Source organism: Saccostrea echinata, unplaced genomic scaffold (genome assembly GCF_033153115.1).
Source record: "Saccostrea echinata isolate AGI-Se365-2 ecotype Australia unplaced genomic scaffold, CSIRO_AGI_Sech_v1 ptg000041l, whole genome shotgun sequence".
NCBI classification, from domain to species: Eukaryota; Metazoa; Mollusca; class Bivalvia; order Ostreida; family Ostreidae; genus Saccostrea; species Saccostrea echinata.
In genome coordinates, this window is record NW_026889790.1 from 4,531,189 (window position 1) to 4,557,391 (window position 26,203).

General features: G+C 34.5%; 2 protein-coding genes across 14 annotated transcripts in view; one reads left to right on the forward strand and one right to left on the reverse strand.

Annotated features, from left to right (window-relative positions):
* Nucleotides 1–8,140: 8,140 nt before the first annotated feature.
* LOC133200960 (reticulocyte-binding protein homolog 2a-like) lies at nucleotides 8,141–11,469 on the reverse strand. The gene is made up of 3 exons (XM_061336772.1): nucleotides 10,922–11,469; nucleotides 8,567–8,850; nucleotides 8,141–8,433 (listed from the first exon to the last, which is right to left on the reverse strand). The coding sequence occupies exons 1-3, from the start codon at nucleotides 11,304–11,306 to the stop codon at nucleotides 8,143–8,145; spliced, it is 960 nt and encodes a 319-aa protein (XP_061192756.1). The 5' UTR covers nucleotides 11,307–11,469; the 3' UTR covers nucleotides 8,141–8,142.
* Nucleotides 11,470–12,965: 1,496 nt separating this feature from the next.
* Nucleotides 12,966–26,203, forward strand: part of LOC133200806 (probable 3',5'-cyclic phosphodiesterase pde-5) — a 34,510-nt gene continuing 21,272 nt past the window's right edge. For 4 of the 13 annotated variants that reach the window (XM_061336613.1, XM_061336615.1, XM_061336616.1 and 1 more), the window contains exons 1-2: nucleotides 12,972–13,323; nucleotides 22,052–22,135. In XM_061336613.1, the coding sequence (XP_061192597.1) occupies nucleotides 13,212–13,323; nucleotides 22,052–22,135 (196 nt within the window). In that variant the 5' untranslated portion in view covers nucleotides 12,972–13,211. The other 9 variants (XM_061336610.1, XM_061336612.1, XM_061336617.1 and 6 more) reach the window with 7 other exon arrangements.

The following is a 26,203-nucleotide window of genomic DNA, read 5'->3' on the forward strand; positions in this document are numbered from 1 at the left end:
GACTTTAAACGAGGTGGTTGAAATCCCTGAAACATCAACTTATCTGTCAATAGATTGCCTCGGTTCTAAAATTGACCTTACTCAGAACATGCTCTTGAGTATCGAATAAGTTGGGAGACGTAAACACCGTCTGCAGGTGATAGTGGAATATTACTACATAAATATTTAGCTAGAAGGAGACGTTAAATGTAACCTAACAGCAAAACTTTATAATAAACGTGATGACTTCAATTTTTCTATCGTCAACTTCCCTTACGTATGTAGCAATGTACCTTCATTACCTGCATATGGGGTTTACTTCTACCAGTTGAGTCAATACGCAAGAGCATGCTCTACGTACGAACAATTTCTAAAACGAGAAAAGCTACTGAAAAATAAATTGATCATACAAGAATATCAACAATCTTGTTTAAAGTCAACATATCGCAAATTTAATGGTCTATACAAGGACCATGTCAGCCTTGTTAATATTTTTCGTAAGGAGTAGAGATGGGGCCTTTTAGAGCATTTGCTGGACCCGGCAATGTATCTTTGTAAGTTTTCTTTTAAAATTAAGTTTAGGAATCCAGTATAGAAAGGGTAGATCAAACTCACCTTGGATGAAATGTTAAACGTATAAAAAAAATGTTATTTTGAAGAATTTCATCTTTCATGTGAACTGTTAGTTTAAGCTGGATTTTCAGACGTAGAATGAAAAATTGATTGATTGATTGATTGATTGTATGTATGTATGTAGTTTTATGTCCCATTCGAGAATTTTTTACCCATATAGAGACGTCACCATATACCGGTGAAGGGTTTCAAATTTAGACCTTTACTAGGCATTCAGGGCCATTGAGCAGTGAGGGATCTCTATCGTGCAAACGCCTGCCCTGACACGGGGCCTCGGTTTTTAAGGTCTCATCCGAAGGACCCGCAATTTTCTCTTCAAAGTGCCGAGCGCTTGGCGAATTAACAGTTGCTATTTTTTATCGACTTAGGTAAGTCACGGCCAGGGCTCGAACCCACGACCTCTCGATCACGGAGTGAGCGCTCTACCGAATGAGCTATCGTGACGGTTAAGACTCAGTTTGAATTGATGATTTTTAACAAAGATGGACCTTTGTATTCAACTTTTTGTGTCATCTGCAGAGCAGAGCGACGTTTAAGGATCACTTTACACCGGCGTCTGTCTGTCCGTCCCTCTCTTTCTCTATACATCTTTTATCTTGAGAACTGTAAGAAGTTTGGATCTGATATTTTGTCATGTATTACATGTATTTGAGGATATGGCTTTTGTAAATTACCATGGTTACCGACCTCGTGACGTTTCGACTTGACCTACTTTTTAAAATAATTTATAATGCTGATATAAACCTTACTTTTTGACACTGGGGAGGTTGGTAACTCTCGATGATGAATGCTTTTTAATCGTTGTCTTGTTATCCGTGGATATTTTTTCTTTGCAGGCAATTGCTTAAATAGCTGACCACGCGTAGATTTTTTTAAAGATGTTATAGCAGGGGGTCATTGTATCGACCATAGAACTTACGAAATGATGACTTTAAACGAGACTGCTGATATTCTTGTTTCATCAACTTGTTTGTCAATAATTTACCTCGTTTTCGAAATTGTACATACGTAGAGCATGCTCATATGTCGAATCGATATATCCCAGTGAACTTGAAATAGAAGTTACCTCAGTCAGACACATCTGTTTCATATTTAGATATTAAACTAGAAAGATACGTTAATGGTAACCTAACAACAAAGATTTATGATAAATGTGATGACTTCAACTTTTCAACTTCCCTTACTTATGTAGCAATATACCTTTATCAGCTGCATATGAGGTTTATGTCTCTCATTTGATTCGATACGCAAAAGCATGCACTACGTATGAAGAAATTCTGAAAAGAGGCAAGCTATTGACAATCAAGTTGATGAAACAAGGATATCAATAATCTCGTTTTAAGTCATCATTTCGCAAGTTTTATGATCGATACAAATGGCCTTGTCAGCACATACAACCTATCATTGAGTCAAATCCTGACTGACGTTTTTCATACTAATTGTTAGGCCATTATTTATACACTGAACTGTCTGTGGTCTTTTCCAGAATTTTTTCCGATCATGACAAGGAGGACACGGCGGGTGTGACCGGTGGGCATCGTATGTTCGTTCCTCCATGGCCCCTGATCCCATCTCTAAATTTTGAGGTCCGTGTTTGCTCTGCTCCAAATTTGTATCGTTACATTGGACTTCCGAGAGGGAATACTGTTCGTTATCTTAATATTTCATTCAATTCCAAAACTGCTAGTTAGTATTGCTAGTATTTGATTCCAAGATTGATAGTTAGTATTGCTAGTATTCAATTCCAAGACTGCCAGTTAATATTGTTTAGTACTGTAAGACAGTGTACTTAAATTTCATATTTTAGCGGCTTTGGCGCTGACAACGATGCGCTAATTCATAAATACCGCTTATAAATCATTTAAAAATACAATATATGGCACGTTTGTGTGTAGCGCTAATTCAATAATACGCCAAAAAATCAATAACCGGTGATCGCGTTAAATTCTGAATACGCCAATTCATGTATTGGTACAGTGTTCAATTCCAAGACTGATAATTAGTATTGCTACTATTGAATTCCAAGACTGCTAGTTAGTATTGCAAGTATTCAATTCGAAGACTAATAATTAGAATTGCTAGTATTCTATTCCAATATTGATAGTTAGTATTGCCAAGACTGATAATTAGTATTGCTAGTATTTAATTCTAAGACTGATAATTAGTATTGCTTTATGCAGTAAATATTGAGAGTTTATTGAATAGTCATACAGAAAGCTAAATTTTTATGTCAGAATGTCCCGTTTTGTTCAGATACGTTTTTTAAACCAACAGATACTTAAGTAAATTAACATTATGAATGGAAAAAATACGTCCACTACTGATGAAAAGGAAAATACTGAGAGAAATGTTTTTTGCTGTCCACTGTTTTTGCTATTTGTAGATCTGTAAACATGCAAAATTATAACACGGATCACGATAAATATTCATTTTGATAATGATAAAAATAAAGTTAATTTGAAATTTGTTTACTTGTGTCAACTCATTGAAATGTAACAGTGAATTATTTTACAACATGATGTAGCTGAGTCAAGGTACTATGTTATAGTTCCATCCACAGCAGGTGTTGTCTCTGCCAAAGGTACTTATTACTCCATTGTAACATATGTCTGAAAAATAGTCATCGTATGATTGAATTCATCGGCAACATTTGCCCCTTCGGAAATTTATATTTGAGACTTTTTATGATCGTTTATTTTCGAACTTTTACATTTGTTGCAAGACTCTTTGAGTTCATTGCATTTAATTCCCAGTGGGCTGAACCAATCTTCAGCCATATGAGCTTGAAGTTTGATCTTATTTTACTTTGAAATTCTCGACGTCTAGGCCGACAGACTTTTTCCATCTTTTTCTGTCCCCTGCTGCTGTTTTGGTGGTGTTCCAAATTTGCCAACCAACTGAATTCCTATTTTTTCGACTGCTCTTCTCCGGGTTGTCTTTGGTCTTCATCTCGCTCGATTCCTTCTGGCTGCCACCACGAAGATGTATTACAGTCCTCTTTGCCCTCTCTTTTTAGTATTGCCCTATCCAGTTCCTTCTTCTCAGCTGATGTTACCTATTCTTGCTTTTTTCATCATTCTTGCCATCTAATCCTAGAAGGTAATTTAGAATGCAAGTAGTTTTTTTTTTGTATATTTTGGTGATCTGAATTTGTATTGTATAATAAGCCATACACATTCTGTAATATTTATTGTTTAGGAATTCCATTTGTTTCGATGTTAATTTTTTTAATTCAAAGATATTTCATTATCGAAGAATACAAATAGAATTCATAAACAATACAAATTGAAACATTATAGAATGCAAGTTGTGTATTAATGTATTATACAATACAATTGAATTGATTGATTGATTATTTGTATTTACGTCCCATTCGAGAATTTTTCACTCATATAGAGAAGTCACCATAAACCAGTGAAGGGCTTCAAATTTAGACCTTTACGTGGCACTTAGGGCCATTGAGCAGTGAGGGATCTTTATTGTGCCAACGCCTGCCGTGACACGGGGCCTCGGTTTTTAAGGTCTCATCCGAAGGCCCTGCAACTTTCACTTTAAAGTGCCAAGCGCTTGGCGAAGGAACAGTTGCTACCTACTTTTATCGACTTAGGTAAGTCGCGGCCGAGGTGCGAACTCACGACCTTCCGATCACGGAGCGAGCGCTCTACCGACTGAGCTACCGTGACGGTACAATACAATTGGAAATTTAAATAATGAAATATAGAATAAAATAATAATTATAGAATACAGCTAAAAAATGTACAATACAAAAGAAAAACATACAATAAAAATGGAAAATTATAGAACACAAATAAAAATTCTACAATATAAATTGTAAAATGTACAATAGAAATGGAAAAATTATACAATACGAATGGAAAATTATACAATACAAATGGAATAGAACGAATATTGCAATGTTTGACATGCCATAGTGATTACATATCTATTCCTCGTGTAATCAGCCCTCCATGTTTTACTTTTCTTTGCATTTAATTAAGTTAAATCCTTTTCTTGCTCTTCCGATATTAATTTCCTGGTCTTTTCACTTAGATCTTGAAACGTTGATGCTAGAGAGCTATGTTATCTGCAGAATCTTTGTCTTCCAGGGATGAGTAAAATTCCATCTAATTTCTTTTGTCACTCCAAAGTAGTTGTTTTTTTTTTCATAAACCAGTATAACGCAAGGAGGAAAAGGAACAAAACGCAGCCTTGCTTCACTCCGGTCTTTGCCTTGAGTCATTCTGCATCCCCGGCCGACCGGTCACACCCGCCGTATGCTCCTTGTCATGATCGGGGAAAACGGAAAAAATCATCAACAATTCAGTGTGTAAATAATGGCCTAACAATTAGTATGAAAAACTCAGTCAGCATTTGACCTAATGATTGATTGTATTTGCTGACAAGGTCATTGTTTCGACCATACAATTTGCGAAATGATGACTTTAAAGGAGACTGTTGATATTCTTGTTTCATCTACTTGTTTGTTAATAGCTTGCCTCGTTTTAGAAATTGATCGTACGTAGAGCATGTTTTTGCGTATCGAATCAACTGAGAGACATAAACACCATATGCAAGTGATAAGGGTATATTGCTACATAAGTAAAGGAAGTTGACGATTGAAAAGTTGAAATCATCACGTTTATAATCATATAGCTTGGTTGTTAGGTTACCATTAACGTCTTTTCCTAATAAAATATCCAAATATGAAACAGATGTGTGAGACTCTGTGGTATCTTTTATTTCAAGCTCACTGGGTATATCGAGTCGACACATGAATGGAAGTAACAATTGTTAATTGATAATACGTCGTCCATATATCTAAATGTCGAGTTGAAGGCCACAGCAAGTATTTTCTTTTTCTCATGTATAAGATTTTGAATAAATTTTGCTTTATATGAATACAAAAAAGGTCTGCTGATAAAGGGGCGAAATTGGTACCCATGGAAATTCCAACAGATTGTTGGAAGACCTGGTCTCCAAAAACTTATGTCAACTTCAGATTGTACTTGTGTGTACAATCAGTATGTTTTAACAAAATAATTTTGCAAATGACCAATAACAAGGTAAGTAAATTTACAAGCAGCTGTCAATGATATCAAAAAAGCTTTAACTTTAATTTATCGTGGGGAATGGTCGTAGAAAAGTCATATGTTTTGATGATATTGATGCTTGAAAGGTTAAAGGTTTTTAAGTTGCTGAAAAGTCTTGAATAAGTAATTGCACAATACGTCTGAAGTTTCTCTTTCAGAGCTGTTAATATTTTGGTGAGGAGTAATGATAGGGGCTTGGTTGAACATTTACTGAATCCTGTAATATATATCTTTCTTTGTAAGGATTTTTTAAGCTTATGTATCCAGTAAAGGTACGGTAAATCAAACTCATTTCCAATGACTGGTAACGTTTTGAAAGATTTCACATTTTTTCACATTTCACGTTTTGAAAGACTTTCTGATAAACGTGATGACTTCAACTTTTCAATCGTCAACTTCCCTTACATGTGCAGCAATATACCCTTGTCAACTGCATATGGGGTTTATATCTCTCAGTTGATTCGATACGCAAGAGCATGCTCTACGTATGAACAATTTCTAAAACGAGGTATATAAATTATTGACAAACAAGTTGATGAAACAAGAATATCAGCTGTCTCGTTTAAAGTCATCATTTCGTAAGTTCTATGGTCGATACAAAGACCTTGTCAGCAAATACAATCTTTCATTAAGTCAAATATAATGCTAACTGACTTTTCTCATACTAATTGTTAGGCCATTACTTGCACACTGATTTGTCGACGGATTTTTCCGTTATTTCCCGATCATGACAAGGAGCACACAGCGGGTGTGACCGGTAGGCAGGAGATGCTAACTCCTCCATGGCACCTAACCCCACCTCTGATGTCTTAGAGGTCCGTGTTTGCTCTACTCCTATTTTGTAAATGTTTCATGGACTTTTGAGCTCGAATACTGTTCGTTATCTCCACATATTTCAGATATATCTATTTTTAATACTAAAAAGTAATTAAAACTTAAAGGTGGTTTTGAAGAATTTCATCTTTAGAAAGGGAAGTTTGGGTAATTCGGATTACCACATATACATGTAGAACTAGAACTGAGTTTTTCTAAAATACAGTTGTAAATTATGAGCCTTACAAACAAAGACTATGATATTGTTACAAGCTTTGTATGGTTAAATAGTTTTACGTCATCTCCCGCTATAGCCGGTGTGTGCTCTGTTTTTCCCAGTCTAACACGTTTTTGACTGACACAATCCGCAAGAAAAACATCATCTGCTTTCTTAAATTTTGGCACTTTCATAATGTCTGTTTTCAACTCGCTGTTGAAATACCTTTCCAGAACAAACCGTAAAGCAGGCAAACCTGAAAGTAAGTATTTGTCAACACTTTTCGTAGACTTGTCGTTTTCCACCAAATACTGAATATGGACAGTTAAAGCTGCCTTTGCCGCTCGTGCTTTGAATTTCGGTGTCGCTATTTCGGACAAACCTTTTGCATTTCCTCTGATGCAATAAATATCAACACTTTCTGATTTAATTGTTTACCCACACATTAATATTAATTAACACTAGCCCTAGTTATCTCTCTCTCTCTCTATATATATATATGGTTCTCTGTGTAATAAATATACATGTACCTCATGTGTTTTAATAATCTCATAATCTCACTTGCAAAGAAACTTCTATACCTAGCCTTAACTCACTTGTGCCTGTCTCAAATATGCTAGACCGAAATACACATATGAAAGCAAGTGTAAGTTTTCTCTGTTGTTTCTTGAAATATGTAGTATGACCATATCCTTTATCCTTATACGTATGTCATTAAGCAAATTTATTATCTCTTCAGATGTTTCCGAGAAAAACAAGATGACAACAAACAGATGCATTTTAATAACAAACAGTAGCATCACCTGATATATAGTCGGGAATGCAACACTTGTTAATTATATAATGATAAAAACATGATTATTTATAAATGTAGTGTTCCCATGTCCTGAGTATATCTCACACACTGGCAGACATATTGACAAAATTCATAAATAAATCTATATAATGTATATACATACATATCACAGTGTAAAAGTATCCAACCTTGAAGGTATGATAATACTGAGCTAAGATACAAAACTTTAATACTGGCTAGACAAATACTGCAACATTTTATCAAAAACAATACTGATTATTTTAGTTCTAATTCTCTCGGGAAAGAATTTAAAAAGTCAACTTATTAAAAGCAGACTTTTCATCCTTCCACTAATGTAAACATTTCACTTTGTGAAAATAAATTAATGAAAAAAAAAGCAACTTTTTTCTAAGATGTAAATATGAATGTTCATCTCTGAATTGCGCTCATTTGTCCACAAAGATACTGATAAGATTCTAATTCCTACTGTACAGATATGTGTCGGAACAATATTATGCAGCAGATAAACTTTGATTTCCCCCTGAACTGTGGAAGCAGTGATATAAACAAGCTCCAAACAAGACTAGATGTAAAAATTAATATTAACTTCGGGATTAGGATCGATCTAGTTGATTTCCGGTGGGTATGACGTCATCTTCTTGGTCATTGGCTTCCATGGAAGCCATTTGTTTTCGTTGCCGGACTAGCTCGGCCCGTCTCTGTCTTTCTTTTTGTCTCTCCTGTCTCTCCTTCAGCATTTTCTCCCGTTTGTCGGAAACAGAGTCTAATTTTTTGTTCACTTGTTCCTCTTTTTCTTTTTGCATCTGTGCAAACGCCTCTAGTGCATCATTTGGATTTGTCCTTTCTTTTTCTTTGATTTTTTCTAAGCGTTCCTGTTCTTTCCTCTGTAAGTATAAAAAGATACATACAATTACTGATAAAGAATGAAAATCTCTTATAAAACAAGTTCTTGAAGAGCATTTTCCTTTTGAAAAAAAGCTGTATTTTTTATCGGGTTCGACAATTGTTACGTCATACCCTTTTTCTCCTTTCTGCTCTCTCTAGTTTCTCTTTGATCTCATCCTCAGTTAGTGCCCTCTTCTTCTTTCTTCTTTTCTCCAGCTTTTCTAGTCGTGGAGGTGGTCGCCTCATCATAGCGCCGTCTTCTGTTATTTCAAAACTGACCCCAGAAGCGCCTTGGGCCTGAGGTCGGGCAATTAGCCCCTCCTCTCTCAAGGCCTGCATAATCATGGCTTCCTGCATCCTCTCGCGGTCTTTGGCACTCGTTCGCACAGGGATTGCCGTTCCAGAAATCCCCAAATCTGAAATATAATTTTATTCATACTTGTAATTGTGTGTCCCGCTCAAGATATTGTTTTGTTTTAATGTTTGTTTTAATTAATTAACTTCAGATATATATATTATTTATAAACAGGCAGAATTAATAATGTTTGATGTTCAATTTGTCAGTGCTAAGTTGTTCCATAAAAATTGAAGAAAAACTCTTAAAGTTTTGTAAGAAAATTCCTTGACTGTCATCTCAAAGTAGATGGTGGGGGACACTATTAAAAGCTACACAAGTCCTAGCAATTTTCCTTTTTTACTTAGTACTACGCGTTATTTAGCACGACCTTTGCTCTAGCTATCATTCAGTGATTCGACTCCACATAAAATTAATTTAAACTTAAGGATGTCACAGTTTGAAGTTTTTGTTTCAATATTTTGATGTATTTAGCAATTAAAAAAAAAAAAAAAAAAAAAAAAAAAAAAAAAAAAAACATATCACAGCAGACTATTTTTCTCCATATTGGACGAATAATGAAATTAAAATTTTAAAAAAAAAATCACGTGACCATTTATTAGTCATATGACTTGTAAACGTTGACAGGAGAGACGATTGTGTTCCCAGGTCGATTACTGTCCAGAATCCTGGCGCGCCTTCTATCGACTGATGGCAAATATTTGGTTCTTATTTATTTTTTAACAAAAGTCAATTCCATTTCGAAGTTTTAAAAATCTAATAGATTTTTTTTTCAATTGTAAATATATAACAGAGAATTCGATAAATAACTGAAAAGCATCACTGTTTAAATCACCAGTAACAAAAGCTTCATTAACCGAGAAAATCTATCCTTTTACAATACATTAATACGTTTATAGCGCTTTGCGGTATTTAACATAATACTAATTATTAATCGGATTGATAAAATCCCCCTTTTTACCTACTTTTACCTGTAGGAAATCTGACACTTGTTCATCTAGGTCATGCAGTACTTTCGTGTGTATGTTAACAATATAGGGTAACCAGATCTTGGGTATTTTTCCGTCTTTGTTTAGCTTTATTTTTTTTCTACAGCGTAATTGTTTATAAATTCATATACATGCCTTTGTATAGATCGTATTCTCAAAACAATGATATTTTTTTTAATCTAAAAAAAATAATAATTAAATTTTAAAGGTAACTAAAACAGCATAATTTTTTTGACTACAGTATGTTAGCTGTATAATTTTTGACGACAGCGGTAGATTTGGTGAATCAGCAATACATTGGTATTAATTAATTAGGGCTTTAATTACGTGTCAAGAACGATGTCAAATCAATACTTAGCGGGAATTGATGTTAAACATCACTGTTCTGAATAATTAAATGGTAAATTGCCTTTAATTAAATGGTGCACGGTTAACAGTACAGCACGCGTTAGTACCTGTCTGTACCTGTGATATGCCGATTTACAATCACAGGAATCGACGATAAAACAGAACGAAAAAAGAACCACAGTTATCAAGAAATCCTCCGTTCCAGATTTACATTGTCAAGGGTTTGATAAAAGAAGTTCAACAATATAAAAAGAGGAAATTGATTTGCATTTGACAGGAAGTTTTTGTTTGAGTTGGTTAGAATTGTAAGATAATAAAAATCGATGTTCTAAAAAAGGACAAAAACTGTGTTACTGGTTGAAAACAGTCAACTATAAATTTGAAATTATTCACTTTGACTTTAAAAAAATAACAATAAATAAAAATTAAAATGAAATTCTTTCCAGGGTACACAATTGTATTTCATAAACAAATAAGTAAGTGACTGTATGATATCTAATACGTGTTCGATGTGGAAAGTATAGCTGGAATAATCTTTTATGCATAGAAATCTGAAATGGGGACTAAACGTACTCCTTCTACATACAATAAACAAACAATTAAATCTATAAACTTGAGATGAAACCAAGTATGTTTAGTACATGCATTTTCTCTCTCTTTTTTCATTTAAAAAAAATGTGCGACTCAAATATAGGTATATATATTTAACGTATAGGAGCTTCTTAATCCAGTAAATTCCATTGCCTCGTACTATTGTGTTAATGAAGCAAGTACTTAATATGACTGACAACTTACCGAGTCCTTCATTCTCCCGAAATTCCTCCTCAATTTTCTGGATATCGCTTTCGGGGGAGAACTCCGTGATTACGTGGGCGTACTCCTCCCCGAGTCCTGAGTCTGTGCTATGTTTAGAGACTTTAGAAGTGGCACTTTGTCCCCGGGGAGAGTCGGTATAGGAAAGCTGAGAGTCCAGACTGGCACACGACGCTGTTAGATGACTCCCGGTGGATTTCTGGGATTTTGTCCGGCGCATAGCGCTCTTTTTCCCGGCCCTGCGGCTGGGATCTACCTCTATGTTCATATCACTGTTGCATTTCTTCAGTTTAGAATTGTCTCTCCGGATTTCAGCCGGTCCCACAGGCTGAATTCGGATCGCACCTTTTGAATGTTTACATCCCATGATGGAGTTCTCTCAAACAATGAATGAAAGTTCTAATTTTTTGTCTTTTTAAATGGCTTTGAAGAATTTTCTTTCTTGATAAATATTTACGTTGAATCCAATGATGATTAACAGCAATCCAATCTTTGTTGAATAGGCCCAGAGCTATAGCCAATACACTGTTACCTTGTTGCTAATGACGCTTCGATAATCACGGATTTTACCGACATTTAACGAGTGAAACCGAGTGCGTCACGTTCAAAGGAGATTAAAAAACGGGGCATTATGAATTAAATATAACAAGTAATTAGAATTGACTTAAATCGCTTCAAGGGGGACCTTTACAATGGGTGTTATGTAATGAATTTTTATTTCTTTTTTTTTTAATTACCTAGAAACTTGCAAGATAATATCATAGTACAGAGAAACATCGATTTTTTTCATATGAGAAACTATTTCTTTCGCTTGATCGAGAGATTTCTTCTTTTTTATAAAGAAATCCTTTCATTCGTATATAAAGTTCCAAGAGGCACATATGTATATCTCCATAATTACGCTGTTTTCACAAATAAAATGTTACATATCTCTTTAAATCAATATTTTTGAATGGGTACTTAGGAGTTCACCTTCGATTTATGTTTATCTAAAGTGTTAAACTCTGCCTCGCGAGAAATGAAGTGTGGCATTTTTTCTACTAAGACAAGCACAATATTTGTGTATTTCCATGGATAAATAGTGTTCTGCCTTTCAAATTTAGCAAAAGGAAAAAAGGAAATAATCTCTTTTAAAGACGATTTGACACCTTGTTCAATGCAATTATTTGCCAATTTTTATGGAGGAATTATTTGCAGGTATGTCTTTTAATAGCGAGATGATTATTTATCGTAAAATAATGTAATGTAGCCATTGGAACACATAATAGAATGTAATTAAATGTGTAGAAAATGGGGTAAAAATACTCAGTGGTCGTTCTATAACAATAGAATTATTGATCAATACGACAGGTTTCTGTGCTGTTTACCTCCCTTCCAGCGTGTTAGAAATCTTGTTTTTATGATCTATACGGTAGTGACCGATTTGAACTTAAAACAAAAGTCATTTGAAGATTATTTTTTCTTTCATTATTGATAAACTTTTCTTCTGTGTAAATCTGAGAACCATTCATAAATTCTATAAATTGATCGTCCTTTTTTTTTCCAAGGCCTAACGGAAACAAAATGTTTTATTTTCGTTTCAACCACAACAGATCGACTTCGCATACAGATTTTTACTAATATTAAGAGAAATGTTTCAATGTTTCCTAAAATAAATGGCCCCAACGTACTCGATAATCTTTTATATAAATGTTCGAAACATGCCCTCCCGGTAAATTTGTATACTTGTGTATAATTATATATTTTGAAATTTTATGTTTTCCTTATGGCCACAGTCTTGTTACACGGTATGATGCAGGTCGAAATCCATCGAAATTATTTAATCAGATTCTTTACTCTCAAATCAGCTGTACATTTATACTTTTTACATAAATTCCTCTTTCAGCGAGCGTGGATTCGTCGTCAATAGCAACCGCATTTTTTCAATTAATTCTCAAAAGCTGATCATATCGTTTGACGTCATAACCAAGAGGAAGCTCGAGAGCACTGTCGTCTGCTTTGACGGAAGGCCGGGGACAAATTCCGAGATCGATTTTTGATGCTGTGGTTGACGATGTCGACATCACGCCCATTAACGCCGCCTCTCTCCCGATCTTTCTCCTGCTGATCCAAACATCGCGAATTACCATCAGGTGAAAATGATTTTGGCTCTGTAATCCGCGCACTCCTCAGTCATTGGTATTTAAATGAATAAAATCGTATAAAGTGGCTTCTGGTGAATTGCTGTGTATTTGCTGTTTGACCGGATTAAGGAGATGTGAGTCCATGGATAATGTCCTCTCCTGTCCGACAGATGACCCACCGGAGACTACCGCCTCTCCCCGGGGTGGCACCCCACAGGCGCCAGGGCCGGCGATCTCCTGTCAACGATATGGTTATCACAGGTAAGGGGTTTAACTCTGTATCAGTCTCTTCGCATGTCAATACTACAGCTTACGTAATATACCAACATAATATACCGATTTACTTGATCTGTTACTGGAAAACTGTATGTTCGTTTAGATATAATTTTATATAACTTGATGAGAGAGAGAGAGAGAGAGAGAGAGAGTCAAGTTAAGGAAAATTGAAAATTATAGATCCTTAAATATTCTGAACTTTGAATCCATCCTTCAAATTATATGTATTATATAACCCAAGAGTTTTCAGTCACAGAATGTGTTTCTCTCAATATATTTCAATCGAAAACAACATATGTGATGTGGGAGATAAATTTTAATTTAAGTGTAATTTTTTTTTTCTCACTAAACTGTGAATCTAAACTTTAAAGTTTACCTGTATTAATTTATTCTCGATTACGCGACAGGGAGCCATTAAATGAATAACCTACGGCTGCAACTAAACACTGATAAAAAGAAAACGATTGAAGGGCAAATGTTTAATAGGTAATCAGAAACATGGATCAATTCACCGAATCCTTCACCAGGCGTTAAATAGTCGAGTGTGTTTACCGAATGTGTGTGTTTGGTATTGAATATGAGGGGGAAAAGTTTAAATTCCCTTTTTATTATCTCCCTCACTGGAAGTTCAGGTCTTTGAGGCTGTATGTAGTTGTAGATAAATTCATGTATATGAATCTATGATGTATTTTTTCATAATTCAAAAAACAAATTTGTAAAACAACAAAACTGTAGACTTTTACTGATTCTATAAAAATATGAAGCATTCTCTAATTATTTAGAAAAATCATTAAATTTGAAGCATCCTCTTATTATTATTTTTTTAATAATTACATTTAATTTGAAGCATCCTCTAATTATTCTTAACGATAATTTCATGATAGGATTAATTTCAAAAACGTGATTAAAATCACTACACGAAGACCAAAATCACTAAGAGCAATTGTTGGTTATAATCCTTTTTATCTATTTGAGTGATACCACGGGCACCTCACTGTTAATACGTAGTCTAGAATCAGAGGGTAGGAAAAATCTTATCCAGAATGTATTGCCCGAATACAAAGAACACGATGATTTGATAGCTAGAGTATTGCGTTGGTTAGTTGACCGTAAAACGGCTTTCTTGTGCCAAAAATTGAATTTTATCATGAAAAATCTTTAAAAAAAAATGAAATTACGCCAATTGTTTACTTGATTTTAATGTATCAATTTGACGTATTTTGGTCACATTCAATCAAATGACCAATTGGTTATTAGTTTATACTCGCTTCTGAAACTATATTTGGTTACTACATGTAAATCATTGAACCTTCAAACATTCTCCTCGCTGACAGTTTTTATTACATATTGTATCTTGTGAAATTAATCACAGTTTTGTTCATTTAATACCAAGAAATATACTTTAAACAAATCCCTAATTTAAAAACAACTTGACACTGTGTGATGCACGTCTCACGTTAACTAGCTAATGAGATCAATATTTATATAGACACAAGAGAAAAACTGATACATTAACTATATTAGCGGTATATGATAAATCTCCACTTACATAATAAGGCACCAATTCATCCAATGAATGAAATATTTTTAAAGCCAAAAATATTCTTAACATTATATTAGACCAAGATAGAGTAATTGAAAACATTATTTACATGTATTTTCACAGTATACGTAAACAGTGTTCTCTTTAGAGCAGTCTACCTCCAATTCTCTTTGCAAACCTTCATTTTTTCGTGTAAATGTCGAATCGGTGACGGTATACAATTCAACTGATATTTCGACCCAAATATGCCTGAACTTACGTAATGCTGTTTCTACAATTGTATCATAAAAACAAACTTTAAAAAATGCTCACTTGTTGTTAATCCATTTTCACAAGTTCTTCACCCCGGATTTAAAGTAATGATTATCTACCACAGATTATTAGAAAAAATCGAAAATTCTAAAAGGAAAAATTTTGATAAAATTATAAACACGTATTTTGTTGTTCAAAAATATTTTTGACATGTTACTTTTTGATTAATTCTGACTTAATGTAATTGATAATATATGATTTCAGTATTTTAATACAATTTAACTCTGAACTTTAAAGCTAAATTCATTACTTTCTTTATTTCAATATTGCAAAATCTTTTCTTTTATTTTTACACGATAGGAACTTTTTCTTTCCTGAAAAATGATTTTTAAAAAAATAACAGATCAAAAGAATTCGAACAAAAAATGAAGAAATACTGCCCCGTAAAATTTAAAAAAGTAGATGATTTTTCCTTTTCATTATTTTGTAAAAAATATTTCCGGTTTTATCCAAAATGAAAGATTTTTTTATTAATCCGTCACGAGTTACTTGCTCATAATTTTAAATCCGGAATAGAAAATATTGAGAGTATGAAGCAAGACGAAGGATTAAAAAGGAGTAGGTGTTAGTTGCATATGCATTTATTATATTAAAAGTGTAGAAATGACATATCTATTATGTAATTAAATGCATGGTTGAATCGAAATATCAGTTGAAGTACAGTCCGTCACGGGTTACGGTGGGTTCCATAATTACATCGTTTCCAGAAAAAAGGTTTGCGAAGAGGTGGATGTAGGCTTAAGTCTGTCCACTAAAGAGAATATTTAAGTTAACAGCAGTGATTTCTGTTCACTGATAATTCATTATCTTTGTATATTTTTTCCTGGGGATATATGACAGGTAGCCAAATAGATGTTGAAAATGAACTAGATACATGTAATCTCAATATGTATACCTTTATATTATATAATGTTCTCAAACTCCAAAATAATGTTTAAAGCTTCCTTACGAACATTTGCTTGTCATTTTAAATTGGTTCATAAAGGGTCCCTTTAAATTCTTCCTTAAAAATACTTGTTTTTGATGAACATGAACACTTGTTTTAATCAAAGTCATGGAGTTGATCCTTACGTCGCGGGTTCGAATCCCACTGCGGGACGTGGAGACCGGTCCTTCGGATGAGACCGTATAAACTGAGGTCCCGTGTCGCAGTAGTAAGTGCTGGCACGAAAAAAATCCCTCACTGCTCAATGGTCCTAAGTGCCGAGTAAAGGTAAAGATTTGTAGCCCTCCACCGGCAAGTGGTGGCGTCTCCATATGAGTGAAAAATTCTCGAGAGGGACGTAAACAACAAACAATCAATCAATCAAAGTCATGTGACAGGAAATGACGTAAAGCTTGAGTACTTTCAACTATGATCAACTCATTCATGGACATATATATTTAATCACTAAGAAATTAATTAGCTGTCAGTTGACCACATGTAGTATATGATTTTACGAATTTACACAAAAGAGTTCAAATCCATATGGGAAAGTGCTTATAAATCTGTATTCATTTGAGGGTTAGTTAGCTTCTGATAGAAGGATAGTAAACGGTTAACTACATATTACCGTATGGGCGGATTCGACATTCCTCATTTCATACATGTATCATTACGATTTAAAAAAAAAGGCGCCATAACAATTATGCTGTTGATCCAAATTACTTACTTATCAGGAGATTAAATGATATCTTCTAAATTATATACTGTTCAGTGTCTTTGATGGTCATTTATTACCTTCATAACATATGTACCGGTCAGGCAGGTTCGCGGCCAGAGAGGTTACTTTCTTTGTAGAGCATGTAGAGCACCTGTTTGGAATGCCTTCAAATGAAAATGGAGGTTGAATCCTGGTCGGATAGAACTCTAATACAAAGCATTTTCTGTCTTTCCGTCACAATTCATGCCTTGTCATGTCCTGTAAATGAAGTGATGCTGTTTTTGGTGATGAAGATATTTTAAGGGAGAAGGGCTGGTCAGGTATGTTTGTTTGTTGGTGGCAGAGATTAGACCTGGTGGAGCATCTCAGCCCAGAGTTCGGTTGAAGCTAGTCTGAAAACTGATCAAGTCTACCGTAATCCTTCTTTCTTGCAGAATCAACATATCTATGATTTGATTTACTGTATCTAAAGATTTGCCTATACCATGTTTATTTATTATCATTCCTTATTAATCAAGAGACTTAGATCTGATTATTTTTATGTTATATCCGCCCAGTTCTTTCGTTAACGTACTGGTAATGTCATAACCTTCGGAGCTTATGGAAAATTAAAGCTGAAAGAAGAAAAAAAAAACACGTTACATTAAGTGATGCTTAAAACAAAATTAAAAAGTCATTTAACACCTGTCCCCAAACTGAAAATTATACACATATATCAGATGTAAGACAGATGTAAGACTTTCATCCATATAAGACGAGTGGCTGTTGCGTGGGTTTTTTCATGTCTGTATAAATGTTTGAGTAAGAAGATTGTTGCTTTAGCACTTGGTCACTTGACGCCCAAAAATACGAATAAACCTGTCTGGTAATCTGTTTATTTTATTTATCTCGATGAGTACTGACAAGGAATTAAACATACCCAATTCAGATAATTTTAAGGAAGTCAAAATATTCAACATATTCTTTCTTTGTAGTTTGTATTTTTTTAAAACATAAAAGTTTTGTTTAAAACAAATATTTATTCATTTTGTACCAAATAAATTTGATACATGCATTTAAGTAAAAAATATGTAAAATCAAATCAACCAAGTTACATATCTTATTAATTATTTGTCCTAAAACATTTGGATATGTGTATCAACGTCCTTTTCCGAATGGGTAGTAATCGCATCATACGAACTGAACGCGACCCTATTCCTCCAGGTTACATACGAACTGAACGCGACCCTATTCATCCAGAGGTTACGTATAGTGTTTGAAGTTTTAAAATAGATATACATGTAGACAACGCAGGGCTCTGTTTGGTTTTACTTTAATATCGTAGGAGATAAAAAAAAATCGTACTGAACTGCACCATCTAATAAATTCTTAAAATTCAGAAGCGTGCAATTAAAAGATCTTGATTTGATCCTGGAATTATTTTCCTGGCATGTTGTACGCTAGGGTGGGTAATAGCGGCTGATAAAACAGATCTGTTCGTGTTGAATTAACACTTCTCTTCTTTCTTCTTGGTTGTTGAAACGTGCTGAAACAAAATATGGAGAATCGGATTTGATTTAAAATCTGGAGTCATTCTTCATTGGATTCCTCACTTGCTAATTGAGACTTGATAATTACAAGTATAATTTTGGCTCCCTTGTTTCAAATTCACACAAAAATCAAATATCAGGAAACAAATATTATTTCGTATACTTAATCATTTGTGATTGTTTTCAATGAAAAAGAGCATAAAAATCTTCTCACTTGTGAGTTTTAACTGAAACAAGAGATGATAAGACCTACAATACAAGATGTTTAAGTTTTTCCACACAAATGTTGACAATTTTAAGAATCCTCTATAAGGTATTAACTTATATGATGCATTTACTATACCACCCTGTCAATTCTAAATCAGACACACGTACACACACACTCTACAATAACACAAATGTCTTTTTCTTTGTCTCATATGATAAAAGTAATATCAATATTATTAATATTTTATTTTTAAGAAATATTCAATCCATGACCATTGTATAAGAATTTAATCAAGGTGCAAATTATGTACATATGAAAAATTCCGAAACAATAAGTAATACGCAAATTAATTAAGAAATTGTAAGTTAATTAAAGTTGTATACCATTATAGCAGCTGATAATTACGTCCTTCCATATTCCACTTTCGTTCATTCATTTATCATGATTTATGAAAAATACAATTTATTCACCAAATATAGTTTTTTTAATTGTGTTTATCATGCATAGGTTAATAGTGTTTTCACAGACGGACATTTTGATTGTAAAGTTTAAATAAATAAATATACTCGAAATAAGCCGGGTGGTCTGTAAAATAAATATGATAATAGAATATGAATTATTTTACTGAAAAAAAGATCAGCGGCTGTCGTGCTCTGTCATAATTAGGGTAAAGATCCCCCTAAACTGCTCGGCACTTTTTTTCTTCCATCACTAGCGAAATACTTCGCGTAAATTCCATGTGGATAAACAAGGCGGAATTAGTTTATTAAATCATAAGCTTTCAGTGTTTGTCAATCCTCATCTTAGACGACAAGGGTGGCCTCCTTCGTTGGATTTACCGATCCTGATTCCCTCACAGCCTGCTGGAAATCAAACTCTGTTCCCACATGTCCCTATTGTTAATCATGATCTTCACGAAGTCATTGTCCGTAGAGTAGGTCAAATTTATTCTCACTTTATCCAAATTATCTGGAATGCAATTCTTCTGCCATAAATGTCTTATTCAATTAGGAAGACCCAGTAGCGTTGTGTGTTATCGCAGGCATAACGAAACAAAGCGAGATGTTATCATCTGGTCAAAGGCTAACAATTCATAATTCCTTTTAATAAATCTTTCAAAAAGTCATATCCTACGAAAATAATTTAGTTTCATTCAAATTCACAAACGCAGCCCCAGAAGTGTACTCATCGTAGTCACACGAAGTTCCAGTCGCGGGAAAGTGCACGTGAGATTTCGGGAGGGATTCTTGTGTCCTCGTTATCTCTCCCTCTCCGTTATCTTGTGTCTTTGTGACGTCATAAGATGTGTCAAATAGACAGACAGCGGGCATAGTAGCTTTGCTGGGAATGTCGGTGAAATCGTTAGGTAGGTAGTCCTATTGTCTGTCGGTTTCACGTTCTCTGGGGCTATAGATGTGGGCAGTCCTGTATTTCTCTGTCAGTTTCACTTTTCCGTGGATTAGAGAGGTGAGTGTGTTATTGCTGTAATCATCTTTAAATCACTGTAAAATTCTATAATTAAATACCGTGCAGTTCGGTTAAGTCCGCTTTATCTTTTTAAGTTGTGTGAGGGCACTGGGTACCTAAACTTTACGTTTTATATCAAGATGTTGACAAGAGTCCTCCGAATTATTAACTGTACAACATTAAATATGTATTAATCTGTTGTTTACTGGAGAGCAGTGCCAGAAGATTACTAAGAATATAATCTCTGAAGAAACAATGACCGGATTGAGGCTTATTTATGTCGCCATTTTTATTTTTAAATAAATTCTGTTTAAAGTAAATAAACCTATCTATAATAACAAACAAATGAATAATTGTTCACTTAAAGAAATAAATACAAGTTGATCAGGTACTTAATTATAATGAGTATTTGAGAGATACTGATGATTTAAATCTTCCTCTCCATCGAGGGTTACTTGAAGATTATTAAAACGTTATCACGACATATAATAAAGATAATTAGCAAGTACAATCTTATTCCACTATCATCTTCTGTAAATCAACTATGCTGACGGATATACATGTAATACATCTAAAAAACATTCCACTTTGAGTGAAACATATGAAGTACACAATACAAGCAAATTCGTCTTTCTTCATCTTGTTGATAAATCTATTAAATGTGATTGTTAATTATAGGCAATAATAATGAATTAAGGAAACATATTGTTAATTGATACACGAATTTGCCAATGAGGAAAAGGGTTTACTCTTAAGACATTTAATAGAGACCAGATTGAAATTGATTTTTAACAAAAAGAAGCCCCAGCATATTAATGTGAAATTGTCACAGAAGATAGCCCCAGCCTATTAATGTTAAATGTTAGCATGTCAAACATATTGAGTCAGAGTAAATAAACATCACTCATAGTACAAGAACAAAGTGATTTTGCTGTGAGACGAGACCAGGATAGACAATTGTTAGTAATTATATAACTCTATAAGAATCTGTACAAAAGATCCCTAGTTAGTGCTAGAGTAAACACTGTATGACGAAGCTTGGCCCCCTTTTTCTTCCCTGCCAAAGCGCTAAGTGTCTATTTAATTATTAGGCATGCACATATATAAAGTTTCCCTATACCTAGAGATTTTGTTTCATGAACAAAAATTCAGGTATAATCTGATTGACAGTACTCGGTTCCATATTTTGAACGATAAACTTGCAATATGTTTATCCAGACTAGCCGTTAGTTTGAGAATTAAACCTGGAATATGTTTTAAAACGATATACGCAGATATTCAGTTCACTGAACCAAAGGAAAGTAGCCGCGAATCCATAATGGTCAGTGACGCCATCAGCTGACCTTTTAGAGAACTTTATTAAATTTGATGTAAATGATGTACTTTTGTAACATGAAGTTGCTGTGAATGGCGTTATTTTGACGTCATCAATAGGAACCTGCAGGAAATAAGGTGTTTCATAAAACCCCAATTTGAGATCGATATATAGATATATGTCTGATTTCCATGACAACCGGTCTTTGAATGATATAAACGATTGTCATCTGTAGGTATTTCTCATTTCACTTTGGATCAGAATGAAACTGACACTGTTTTTTTACTTCTGCTAAACAGTTTATACGCAAAAGGGGAAAAAAGTGCTCATTGTCGCCGGAAGTTTGTTATTTTTGCCAATTTTAAACAGTACCGTGCATTTCCTCTGAAAAGCGTTCTTCCGCAATCAATGAACGTTGTTAAAAAAGACTCGTATACAAACGGCATAATTTAATTACAGTCCTATTAAAAGTTATAGAGAGGAGGGGAACTGTAATGTATACGTCATATGGCCACAACGGTGAATGGACTTTTTGTTTTTACTTTTTATTCTTCAATTCATTATTATCTTATTTCTTTCGTTTTTGTCTTTTTATCGTTTTCAGAACGACAACTATAATCAAACAAAGACGACATTTTTTCTCTTTTTCTTTTGGTTTAGTGCACATTTTAACTTTCTTAGCCTTTTTCATTGTAGGGGTGACATGTAGCCCTGGTCTAATATCCCACCATTCCAGCCGGAGTACCCATAGTTCCTCAACCATGTATCCACGGACACCAGGTAAAATACGCATGCGTAGAATTGTATCAACAGCGAAAATCTTGTGTTTTATCCAACTATGAAATACATATAATTAAGTTAAATATCGTCAAATGTTTACAATACTTTATCTTGTTATGCTTTCTAATTACTCTCCTAAACAAGTAAAATCTTATCGAAGCTCCTCAATCTGTACATTTACCAGCAACACGGTTACAGTGACTATATAGTGTATGGCATTGGAGCTCAGAAGCACTGTATACATGTATATGTAATATTATGTGCACCTAACATTTTATAAAATAAATCATCTAGAAAGATGATGTTTTGAGGGTACTTTTACATTAAAATTTGTCTATTTCATATTTTATCATACATGTATTATTTACACTTGATTTTTTTGGCCCCACTATTAGAAGTTTTAAGTGCACACAAACATTTCTGCAGTATTCGGTGAGCTCTTTGGTGTGTATGTTTCATTTCTGGCCATTACCTCTATGGTCTGCAACTTCTGTATGTACAAAAAAATCTCAAGTATACTCAACAAAATCCTTACCATACACCTTTATCTGTAACCTTTAACTCTTTAGCACACTCGGATGTCTCTCCCTTTAACTGTAGTATAGATTGAACTCTGTTGAGAATTCATATGATTTTTTGGTACCCATATTTTCATTGCATTTCCTCTCTTTTTTTTCAACTCAATTTAGAAATTCATTTATCCATCTGTGTAGAGAGATAGTGCCCAATCACACCGGTGTCTATTTAAAACTCTCATGTACGCCCATAAGTCTTTGGTGTCTATGTGTAATGCTGATGTACGCCCATAAATCTTTGCTGTCTATGTGTAATGCTGATGTACGTCCATAAGTCTTTGGTGTCTATGTGTAACACTGATGTACGCCCATAAGTCTTTGCTGTTTATGTGTAACTCATTTGCACCCATAAGTCTTTGGTGTCTAGGTGTAAATCTGAAGTATTTTCGTAAGTCTTTGTGTCTGTGTGTAACCGACGTACACCCATAAGTCTTTAGTGTCTATGTGTAACTCTTATGTACATAACTCTTTGGTGTCTAGGTGTAAATCTGAAGTATTTTCGTAAGTCTTTGTGTCTGTGTGTAACCGACGTACACCCATAAGTCTTTAGTGTCTCTGTGTACCTCTGATGTACACCCATAAGTCTTTGTTGTTTGTGTATAAATATGATGTACACCAATAAGTCTTATAAGTCTATGCTTAACTCTGATATATGCCCGGAAGTCATTAGTGTCTATGTGTAAATCTGATGCACACCAATAAGCCTTTGGTGTCTATTTGTTACTCTTATGTACACCAACAAGTCTTTGGTCTCTATGTTTAAGTCTGATGTACGTACGTCTTAAATGTTTATGTTTTAACTTATGTACACCCAGATCTTTGTTGTCTATGTGTTTATCTGATGTACATTCATAAGTCTTTTGTGTCTATATGTAACTCTGACATACACCCACAAGGTTTTAGTGTCTTTGTGTAACTTTTATGTACACCCATACTTCTTTTTTATCTGTGCATAACTCTGATGTACACCCATAAGTCTTTGATGTCTATATGTTATACTTTGATGTACACTCATAATTCTTTGCTGTCCATGTTTAAATTTGATATACACCCATGTCTTTGGTGTGTAAATGTAACTCTGAAGTACACTCATAAATCTTTGTTGTCTTATTATGTACACCCATAAGTCTTTGTGTCTATGTGTAACTCTGAATGTATATCCATAAGTCTTTGATGTCTTTGTGTAACTATGATCTACACCTTTAATACTTCGATATCTATCTGTATTTCTGATGATCACCCTTACCACTTTGGTGTTTAAGTGTGACTCTGATGTTCAAACTTAAAATTTTGGTGTCTTTGTTTACTCTGGTGAACACTTTGTAACTATGGTGTATTTGTATAGGCACTGCCAATGTACAATGTAACTACAGAGCATTATTACAGGTACTTCCCAAATGTACAGTGTAACTATGGTACATCCTTATGGTTACTTTCCAATGTACAATGTAACTATGGTACATCCTTATGGTTACTTCCCAAGTGTACATTGTAACTATGGTACATTCTTATGGTTACTTTCCAATGTACAATGTAACTATGGTACATCCTTATGGTTACTTCCCAAATGTACAATGTAACTATGGTACATCCTTATGGGCACATTCCAAATGTACAGTGTAACTATGGTACATCCTTACGGGTATATTCCAAATGTACAATGTAACTATGGTACATCCTTAGGGTACTTCCCAGTGTACAATGTAACTATGGTACATCCCTGTGGGTACTTCCCAATGTACAATGTAACTATGGTACATCCTTATAGTTACTTCCCAATGTACAATGTAACTATGGTACATCATTATGGGTACTTCACAATGTACAATGTATTCAATAATCCTCCTCTGCTTCCCTGTATTCCGTCGGTTGTATTGAAACATCTGAGGTTATATGTATGTAGAAGTTTAAGCCGTAAAGAGGATGAGCTTGCCAGACAAGTGGCTTTATAGGAGTCGGTTACGCATGTTAATCTATATAAGTAATAATAAGATCTCTGATGATCTCGACTAGTATTAAAATGAATAATTCAAAATTATTCAGTGGAACTCGGCATTGGATTTGAAACGACTATTAACTTTTATCCCATTCAAATAATAAGATAGCGCTTTGTTATTTCTTATCAAATTAATTATTGAGTTAATCAATGAAAATATTAACCACTGATGTAATCTTTTGTCCGCAGACACGTGACTGTATACTAGTATACGCTGTGACGTTGTCAAGTCTCATTTACTCCTGTTAAATCCCAAATGAATATTTTTGCTCAGTTTTTTAAATATTTATTTTTGTTGGTGAACGACCAAATTTGTAGAAAGTGTTTGCCTTCATTTACGGGCTCATTACGTCTGCGGCTTAACACAGCAGCTAGAGTAAACATAGGTATAGATTGAATTACGCGCTCCGATCACGGGGACGAGAATTTAAATGCTTAAAACTTCCAAGACGAGAGCGCCATAATCCTCGAGTTGGAAAATACCGAGGTCAGTGGGCAACAAACTCAGAACTTTTGTGATCGATTGAAAATGTAACGTGGGGGACCGAACAAGTACGGGAAATGTTACCCTCCCAAACATGGCAGGTAGGTGTCTCCAGTAGTCCCCTACGACAGTCTTTAAGTGTCGCCAATTACGTCCAAATTTTCGATCGAAGGTTTCGATATTTTTGACCTTTGGATTTAATGCCAGTGAAAGGACTTTACTACAGCAGTCTGCGGAGAAATCGTCCGACGAAGAGGGATTTCCAGGAGAACAGGATAACGATTGACAATGTATATTTCTGTATGGTAGTAGTTCTGAACGTCAATATCGATAACATTAGGCGAGCTACCTTACAAATGTACAAATGATTAAATGCTACATTAGAATGATTGCTTAAGGCTTATGGACGACAAAATTAAAATCGTTATGTTGTCGTGATTGACTGGCGACCGTAGCTGCACTGAAGCTAATGTGTGTGTTCTACCAAACATGTACACCCATTGTTACTGTCATTTCTTTAAACTCAAAGGAGAGCTTTGCCGATTTCCGTTGGCGGTTTTAATTCCAGCCATTGAAGCGAAAACAAACATTGATCTTGTAATTCATATCTCTGAAAAGTTTGTTAACAGCACATACCCTGCGTGTAGAGAATTATCAGGTATTTAAAACATAGCTGTGAGTCGCTCATATCACACAGGTTACGTGTTAACGTGTGATTTAGATCATCACTTAAGCTTTATTGCTTTCTGTAGGCCTCTAGAGGTCCTACTTGTGGAGGACCTTCTCTGAGAACCTTATTGGTAATTCTAACAGAACTTCCCGAAGGCTTCTTTACCTGACGATCTCTGAGGAAAAGCATCCTGGGTATCTGATGTATATCCTCACTAAGATTTGATACCTCCTGAGTATCTGTTGGGGCCTGATTGAGGTGCTATCCTCGTTGTTGGGCTCGTAGTGAGATGTTATCCTTATGGCTGGGTATCTTTAGTAGACCCTCATCGAGGTGCTATCCT

Excerpts from the sequence above, each read along its gene's own strand:
- LOC133200960 (XM_061336772.1), bottom strand. The coding sequence starts at position 11,306 with ATGGGATGTAAACATTCAAAAGGTGCGATCCGAATTCAGCCTGTGGGA. Across the intron at positions 8,851-10,921 it reads TCGGGAGAATGAAGGACTCG|ATTTGGGGATTTCTGGAACG; the intron begins GTAAGTTGTCAG and ends ATTATATTTCAG. Across the intron at positions 8,434-8,566 it reads GAGCAGAAAGGAGAAAAAGG|AGGAAAGAACAGGAACGCTT; the intron begins GTATGACGTAAC and ends TTATACTTACAG.